The following is a 9,415-nucleotide window of genomic DNA, read 5'->3' as shown; positions in this document are numbered from 1 at the left end:
ATAATACCCTCACCTGGAGTTTTCCCTCAACAAAGCCAGTGAAGAGGAGATGCTTGATGCTGAGGTTATGCTCAATTCTGCCGTGTGCACCGCTGTCTCCAAGCTGAGCCAGAAAAGCCATCATTATGGGTAAGAAACCACTGCTATGATATACTATAGAGTCTCTTTGACTTTATAAATCTGATTAGGCACTGTTTCTCTGCAAAGACTCAAAGGAGGCAGTATAATAGTATAGCATAAAAGTTCCATATGTGAATCCAGGACACATATTCACTGGGTAAAAAGTCATGCCCCTCTCTGAGCCTCATTTGTAAAATGAAGTTAGATCATTATACCATTTCTTCTAATTCTATGATTTTATGGTTATTAACAACCATCTTTCTGAAAACAATCTTACTTTCCAGGAGTAATCAGGTGGTACGTTCCTTCTCTCAGGACACCTGGGAAGACAATATACTAAGTGAGGGGCATTCAACAGAAGGCTATTAAACCAAGCTATCACACTTAGGGTGGGTGGACTGGTGGGTTGATTGGTTGGTTGGTAGTTTCTTGTACTGGAAAGGAGTAGAGTACATGAAAGAGCTGGTTTCGGCCGGGCGCGGTGGCTCACGCCTGTAATCCCACCACTTTGGGAGGCCGAGGCAGTCGGATCACGAGGTCAGGAGATCCAGACCATCCTGGCTAACACAGTGAAACCCCATCTCTACTAAAAATACAAAAAATTAGCCAGGCGTGGTGGCGGGCGCCTGTAGTCCCAGCTACTTGGGAGGCTGAGGCAGGAGAATGGTGTGAATCCGGGAGGCGGAGCTTGCAGTGAGCCGAGATCGCGCCACTGCACTCCAGCCTGGGCGACAGAGCGAGACCGTCTCAAAAAAAAAAAAAAAAAAAGAAAAGGAAAAGAAAAAGAAAGAGCTGGTCTCCTAGGACTGTAGCTCAAATAATGATCTATCTCAAAAAAACAGGAGAAACAGTATGTTTGTGGCATAAAATAATGAAGATTCTATTCTAATTACCTAACTATTCCCAGACAGCATTTTGGAGACTTTGGAGGGTGGTGTTATATAGAAATTTGTGGAATCAGTTTATTCTATCAATGCGAAAACTCTGAAATTGATTACTCGGGTCTTTCTATTAAGCTCCCCAGCTTTTGATCATTCCATTACTTATCTACACTTCTCCAAAGGCTTCAGAAAGAACAATGTTGCTGCTAATAAAGCACTTACAGAGTAGGGTAGTAGAAAAGACGAAGTGTAGTGTAAAGTTGTCAGTGTATAATGGAGAATGTCCTAAACTGTTATTCTCATCAAGCAGGCATTCAGAACAAAGGGCAGGAGGCTCAGATCTCACAATTCTGGTTCCCAATTTCAGTCTGAGCCTGGACTTGTTCTCTGACCTGTGTATAGCAGAGAAAGGGATGTATTTATGCTTCGTAAACAACAATCTGGAAATCACCTATTGAGCACCTTATTCAAGGAAGATGGTAAACAAATGTCTTTTAAATTCAGCATTGATTGGAAAGCTGGACAACTTTAGAGCTCAGATGCTCCAAATTTCCCTTTTTATGCATCCTTAAAAACTACCAAAGAACTAGTGATGTTGAAATTCAAATCTTCGTTCCCAAGAATACCTGATCCTTCCTTCAACTTCTGTGTTCTTTGTTGCCTTTCACATTTTTCTTTTACATTTCTGACAAAGTTATGACTGGTGACCTGCAATAAACAAGACAAGAGATCTAAACTTAACAAGAAACTCAATACTGAAACTACCTTTTTTTCTTTTTTTTGAGGTGGAGTCTCACTCTGTCACCCAGGCTGGAGTGCAATGGTGCCATCTCAGCTCACTGCAACCTCCACCTCCTGAGTTCAAGCAATTCTTCTGCTTGGCTTCCCAAATAGTTGGGATTACAGGCACGCATCACCACACCCAGCTAATTTTTGTATTTTTAGCAGAGAAGGGTTTTCACCATGTTGGCCAAGCTGGTCTCAAACTCCTGACTTCAGCGATCTGCCCACTTTGGCCTCTCAAATTGCTGGAATTACAGGCATAAGACATTACGCCCAGCCAAAACTACCACTTTTTTAAGGCTTAATCAGCACATTTTAAGTATTTATCAAGTATAAGATTACTGTTGTTTAAACACATTTGTATATTTTATTTAATTCTTAAATACATAAACTAGTTGCTACTGAAAAGTACATACCTAGTCAAATATTTGGAAAGGTCCTTATCTTCCTTTCAGTAAACAAAATTCTAATACATAGGATTGCAGACGAAGCCCCATTTGATCTCATATTCTTTTAGAAAATCCCTTTGTTTTCACCACCGAAAAAGCTCACTAAATAAACTAAGTTTTTGTATTGAAAACATCATTTTCTTTATTTCATCTACATGGTATCTGATTACAAAAAGTAAGATAGTTCCTTTTTGTATAGTATGTGTAAAAAACATAAAAATAAACACTGCCGATCGTTAGAGATGTTTTTAAAATATTATCATGGAGTTGTATCTCCATGCAGCAGTCAATCTATTTTGTTTTGTTCAAACATCTAACCCAATTTTATATCAGTTATCCTCAAAATGTCTTTTCTAACAACTTGTGCTAAATAAGAGAAAATTGATGAACTTGTGCTAGAAACCCATAATCAACATTGGAAAAACAAATCAAAAGCTGAAAAGGTCTTCTCCAGCATCCAAGGAAAAGAAAGAAAATGCATTTGTCTGGTTCTGCCACTAGTGTCTGGAGGGGTGGCGGGCCCCCCGACACCTGTGGGTATTTCTAGTCGGGTGGGACGAGAGACCGAGAAAAGAAATAAGACACAGAGACAAAGTATAGAGAAACAACAGTGGGCCCAGGAGACCAGCGCTCAGCACACCAAGGACCTGCACCGGCACCGGCCTCTGAGTTCCCTGTTTTTATTGATTATTATTTTCATTATTTCAGCAAAAAGGAATGTAGTAGGAGAGCCGGGTGATAATAAGGAGAAAGTCAGCAAAAAACATGTGAGCAAAAGAATCTATGTCATAATTAAGTTCAAGGGAAGGTACTGTGCCCGGAAGTGCACGTGGGCCAGATTTATGTTTCTCTCTGCCCAAATATCTCAGTGGAGTAAAGAATAACAAGGCAGCATTACTGCAAACATGTCTCGCCTCCCACCACAGGGCGGTTTTTCTCCTATCTCAGAATTGAACAAATGACAAATGTACAATCGGGTTTTATACCGAGACATTCAGTTCCCAGGGGCAGGCAGGAGACAGTGGCCTTCCTCTATCTCAACTGCAAGAGGCTTTCCTTTTTTACTGATCCACCTCAGCACAGACCCTTTACGGCTGTCGGGCTAGGGGATGGTCAGGTCTTTCTCATTCCACGAGGCCATATTTCAGACTATCACATGGGGAGAAACCTTGGACAATACCCTACTTTCTTTTTTTTTTGAGACGGAGTCTCGCTCTGTCTCCCAGGCTGGAGTGCAGTGGCGCAATCTCGGCTCACTGCAAGCTCTGCCTCCTGGGTTCACCCCATTCTCCTGCCTCAGCCTCTCTGAGTAGCTGGGACTACAGGCGCCCGCCACCACACCCAGCTAATTTTTTGTATTTTTTAGTAGAGACGGGGTTTCACTGTGGTCTCGATCTCCTGACCTAGTGATCCGCCCGCCTCGGCCTCCCAAAGTGCTGGGATTACAAGCGTGAGCCACCGCACCCGGCCTAATACCCCACTTTCAAGGGCAGAGGTCCTTGTGGCTTTCCACAGTGCATTGTGCCCCTGGTTTATTGAGACTAGAGAATAGCAATGACCTTTATCAAGTATACTGCCTGTAAACATTTTTGTTAACAAGGCACATCGTGCACAGCCCTAGATCCCTTAAACCTTGATTTTATACAACACATGTTTTTGTGAGCTCCAGGTTGGGTCAAAGTGGCTGGGGCAAAGTGGCTGGGGCAAAGCTACAAATTAACAACATCTCAGCAAAGCAATTGTTTAACGTACAGGTCTTTTTCAAAATGGAGTCTCTTATGTCTTCCCTTTCTACATAGACACAGGGACAGTCTCATCTCTCTTTCTTTTCCCTATAGTGTCGAAAATTCTAGCTGCATTGGATTGCATTGGATTCTAGCAAAATAACACAGAGAACCACAATCAATTTAAAATCTGGTAGGACATATTCCCACCTGGTCTCAGATTATCTCATGTATTTTCCTGCATACCTCAAGTTCTTGTCTCGATAAAATCCTTGAGATATGTAGCAAGCAATTGGATTACACTCCAAGAGACTTGGATTACCCTCATGTCTTTCTTCTTCGTAGACTTAAGACCCATGAACAGGTCCGCAACACACGTCGTGACAGAGTTTATTCTCCTGGGATTCCCTGGTTGCTGGGAGATTCAGATTTTCCTCTTCTCATTGTTTTTGGTGATTTATGTCTTGACCTTGCTGGGAAATGGAGCCATCATCTATGCAGTGAGATGCAACCCACAACTACACACCCCCATGTACTTTCTGCTGGGAAACTTTGCCTTCCTTGAGATCTGGTATGTGTCCTCCACTGTTCCTAACATGCTAGCCAACATTCTCTCCAAGACCAAGGCCATCTCATCTTCTGGGTGCTTCCTCCAGTTCTATTTCTTCTTTTCACTGGGAACAACTGAATGTCTCTTTCTGGCAGTAATGGCTTATGATCGATACCTGGCCATCTGCCACCCACTGCAGTACCCTGCCATCATGACTGGAAGGTTATGTGGTAAGCTGGTATCTTTCTGTTGGCTTATTGGATTCCTTGGATACCCAATTCCCATTTTCTTCATCTCCCAACTCCCCTTCTGTGGTCCTAATATCATTGATCACTTCCTGTGTGACATGGACCCATTGATGGCTCTATCCTGTGCCCCAGCTCCCATAACTGAATGTATTTTCTATACTCAGTGCTCCCTTGTCCTCTTTTTCACTAGTATGTACATTCTTCGATCCTATATCCTGTTGCTAAGAGCTGTTTTTCAGGTCCCTTATGCAGCTGGTCGGAGAAAAGCCTTCTCTACCTGTGGTTCTCACTTGGTTGTGGTATCTCTTTTCTATGGGACAGTCATGGTAATGTATGTAAGCCCTACATATGGCATCTCAACTTTATTGCAGAAGATCCTCACACTGGTATATTCAGTAATGACTCCTCTTTTTAATCCTCTGATCTATAGTCTTCGTAATAAGGACATGAAACTCGCTCTGAGAAATGTCCTGTTTGGAATGAGAATTCGTCAAAATTTGTGAACCAAAGATGTGCCATACTTACAAGTTCTAACGAAGAAAAAGGTCGAGATGTTGTCAGTTCTTTAGCAGTCTTTCACTCCTCAGTCTGAGTAGTTAGAGGTTGTATATTTTACCTGGAAGTGTGCCCAGCTTAAATACATTTTCAACACTGACTCTTTAAACCTTAATTAACTGGTCAACATCCACTTAAAAGTTTTCAAAGTCTGTCTTTATTAGAATGATAAAATGGAATTTCTGCATGAGATGCCTTCCCGCTGACATGCCCCATGGTTCATCGTTGTATATCTTCTTCCTCATTGCAACAAGACAATAAACTCAACTTTGTTCAACTACAGGTGTGTTCCTAGGAGTCTTTGTCTGATGGGAATCAATAGTAGCACAATACCCAGCAAACAGTAAGGCCTCAAACATGTTTTTTAAATATCTCTATCTCAATTTTTTTACTTACAACAATAATATGTGATTGTTGTAACAAATTCAACAAATTCAAGCAATTCAGGAGAATGTCCATCTTCACTCCCGTATTCACCAATTTTCCTCTCTGCTCCTCAGAGTCAATACATCTAAATCCCTCTGTCTGGCACTCAACACCCTTCGTAATACATCCCCACTAAGTCTATTTCATTTGTTTTCCATTTCTTTGCAACATGAGCCCTCAGCTCTAGTCTGGCCAGTTACTTTATTTATTCCATTCTATCATCTTTTCACCTTTTTTTAGGCTATTCTTTTTTTTTTTCTTTTGAGACAAAGTCTCACTCCGTCACCAGGCTGGAGTGCAGTGGCGCAATCTCAGCTCACCGCAACCTCCGCCTCCTGGGTTCAAGCGATTCTCCTGCCTCAGCCTCCCAAGTAGCTGGGACTACAGCTGCATGCCACCACGCCCAGCTAATTTTTGTATTTTTAGGAGAGATGGGGTTTCACCATGTCGGCCAGGATAGTCTCGATCTCTTGACCTCATGATCCACCCACCTCAGCCTCCCAAAGTGCTGGGATTACGGGCGTGACCCACCATGCCTGGATAATTTTTGCATTTTTAGTAGAGACTGTGTTTCACCAAGCTGGCCTGGGTGGTCTTGAATTTCTGACCTCAGGTGATCCACCCACCTCGGCCTCCCAAAGTGCTGTGGTTACAGGCGTGAGCCACCATGCCCAGCCTAGGCTGTTCTTTCAACCTGGAGAGCCTCGCCTCATCTTCTGCCAAGCAACTTAAGAAAGATATTTAACACTTAAATTCTTAAGTTCTTATTTTATCAAATGGGTATAATTCATGCCTTGTAACAATATCGTAAGAATTAAATCTGATCATTTCTGTAAGAGCCATAGCACAGAAAGACATATAGGAGGCTCTGAGTACACGTTGTTCTCTTCTCCTTCCTGTCTTTCAAACCTGACTACGGATACTTCTCTGGTTATCTCTTACATATTTTGCAATCCTCATGGAAACTTATTTACTTAAAGATGGCTTATTTCAAAACCAGTTGGGATGGATATATATTTTATATAAATGTATCTATAATTAAATATCTTACATATATTTGTATATTTTATATATGAAGTTTATATAGATGTAAAATCTCTTCACATATGTATATATAATATATACATATATAATATACACATGTATAATACATATGTATGTATATATACTAGATATTTGTATACATAGTGTAGGGAAAAAAAGGAGAGATGAGACTGTTACTGTGTCTATGTAGAAAGGGAAGGCATAAGAGACTCCATTTTGAAAAAGACCTGTACTTTAAACAATTGCTTTGCTGAGATGTTGTTAATTTGTAGCTTTGCCCCAGCCACTTTGACCTAACCTGGAGCTCACAAAAACATGTGTTGTATAAAATCAAGGTTTAAGGGATCTAGGGCTGTGCAGGACATGCCTTGTTAACAAAATGTTTACAGGCAGTATACTTGATAAAGGTCATTGCCGTTCTCTAGTCTCAATAAACCAGGGGCACAATGCACTGTGGAAAGCCACAGGGACCTCTGCCCTTGAAAGCGGGGTGTTGTCCAAGGTTTCTCCCCGTGTGATAGTCTGAAATATGGCCTCGTTGGATGAGAAAGACCTGACTGACCCCCAGCCCAACACTCGTAAAGGGTCTGTGCTGAGGTGGATTAGTAAAAGAGGAAAGCCTGTTGCAGTTGAGATAGAGGAAGTCCACTGTCTCCTGCCTGCCCCTAGGAACTGAATGTCTCGGTATAAAACCCGATTGTACATTTGTTCAATCCTGAGATAGGAGAAAAACCGCCCTATGGTGGGAGGCGAGACATGTTTGCAGTAATGCTGCCTTGTTATTCTTTACTCCGCTGAGATGTTTGGGTGGAGAGAAACATAAATCTGGCCTACGTGCATGTCTAGGCATAGTACCTCCCCTTGAACTTAATTATGACATAGATTCTTTTGCTCACATGTTTTTTGCTGACCTTCTCCTTACTATCACCTTGCTCTCCTACTACATTCCTTTTTGCTGAAATAATGAAAATAATAATCAATAAAAACTGAGGGAACTCAGAGGCCAGTGCCGGTGCACGTCCTTGGTGTGCTGAGTGCCGGTCCCCTGGACCACTGTTGTTTCTCTATACTTTGTCTCTGTGTCTTATTTCTTTTCTCAGTCTCTCGTCCCACCCGACTAGAAATACCCACAGGTATGGAGGGGCAGGCCACCCCTTCATATAGAGAGATATAGATATAGATTCAATATAGATTTGGCAACCATAAAGAGATTGATTAGACTGCCAACTTTGAGTCAGACTTCTTGTGTCCTGGTTTATCTGCTTACTAGTTATGTGACTTTGGCAAACAAGTTGCTTAAACGCTACAAACTTCATCTGTAAGATAGGGTAATAATAACACCTTAGAGTTGTCGGTTTGTTATGACTTAATACTTATAGAGCACTTCGAACTATGCCTGGCCAACAGTAAAGTTCAATAAATATCAGCTTTAAAAAAAGTATTTAACTCTGTAAAATATCATGGTAGCATTCAAAATCAGCTCATATAATTTTTCCATTTAACAAATATGTTGTGTTCCATTATATGAATGTTTCATCATTTATTCATTACTCAATGATAATATATTGTATCTTATATTTTATAATTAAAACAATGCTGTAATTAATATCCTTGAATATGGCCTCATAGAGCCACATTGATATTCCATAAGTTAGAGGAAGAGTTTATGGAACACAGGAAATGTGCATTTTTAATTATGCTAAATACTGGTAAATTAGATGCCCTAAATAGTATGGGACAAATGGTGCTGGGGCAAGTAGATATCCATATGCAAAAGAAAGAAGTTGGATACCTATCTTACATCATTTACAAAAATTAATTCAAAATGGATCAAAGACCTAAACGCAAAAGCTAAAACTACAAAACCCTTCACAACCTAGGATTAGGCACTGGTTTCTTAGATATGACACATAAAGCACAAGAAACTAAAGAAAAAATCGGTAAGTTGGACCTTATCAAAATAACAATTTTTGTGCTTCAAAGGATACCATCAAGAAAGTGAAATGACAACTGCTATGGCTTGAAGGTCCCTGTCCCCTCTCAAATTCATATGTTGAAATCCTAACCCCAGAGCAATAGTGCTGGGAGGTGGGGCCCTTGGCTTTTATTAAGTCATGTGAGTGGACCCCTCCTGAACGGGATTAGTGCCCTTATAAAATAGGCCAAAGGAGGTCATTTGCCCCTTCAACCACATAAAGACACAGCAAGAAGGCACCATTTATGAACTAAGAAATGGACCTTCATCAGACACCAAATCTGTTGGTGCATTGATCTTCGACTTCCCCATCTCCAGAACTGTCAAAAATAAATTTATGTTTTTTATAAATTACCCAGTTTATGGTATTTTCTTAGAGCAAACTAAACAAACTAAGACAAATATTTAGCCCCTAACATTTAGAGACCAAAAGTACATTAGTAGTGGCCAAGGACTAGGAGGAGAGGATGAGAAATGGCTACTGCTAATGGGTACTCATTTTCTTTGGGGGTGATAAAAATTTTCTGGAAACAGATAGTGGTGATGGTTGTACAACCTTGTGAATATACTAAAAATTACTGAAATATATGAGTAAATGTTCCATCAGGGAACTGCAGATTAAAACCATAATAAGATATCACCTCACATATGTTAGCATGG

The 9,415-nt window shown here is 40.8% G+C and overlaps 1 protein-coding gene across 1 annotated transcript; it reads left to right on the top strand.

Annotated features, from left to right (window-relative positions):
- Positions 1 to 463: 463 nt before the first annotated feature.
- LOC129487205 (olfactory receptor 11H4-like) lies at positions 464 to 6,249 on the top strand. The gene is made up of 2 exons (XM_055287818.2): positions 464 to 509; positions 4,303 to 6,249. Exon 2 carries the CDS (start codon positions 4,314 to 4,316, stop codon positions 5,256 to 5,258), a length of 945 nt encoding a protein of 314 aa, XP_055143793.1. The 5' UTR covers positions 464 to 509; positions 4,303 to 4,313; the 3' UTR covers positions 5,259 to 6,249.
- The last annotated feature ends 3,166 nt before the right edge of the window (positions 6,250 to 9,415 follow it).

Source organism: Symphalangus syndactylus, chromosome 8 (assembly GCF_028878055.3).
Source record: "Symphalangus syndactylus isolate Jambi chromosome 8, NHGRI_mSymSyn1-v2.1_pri, whole genome shotgun sequence".
NCBI classification, from domain to species: Eukaryota; Metazoa; Chordata; class Mammalia; order Primates; family Hylobatidae; genus Symphalangus; species Symphalangus syndactylus.
The sequence above is the reverse complement of the archived record's forward strand: the minus strand, read 5'-3'. Positions and strand labels throughout refer to the sequence as shown.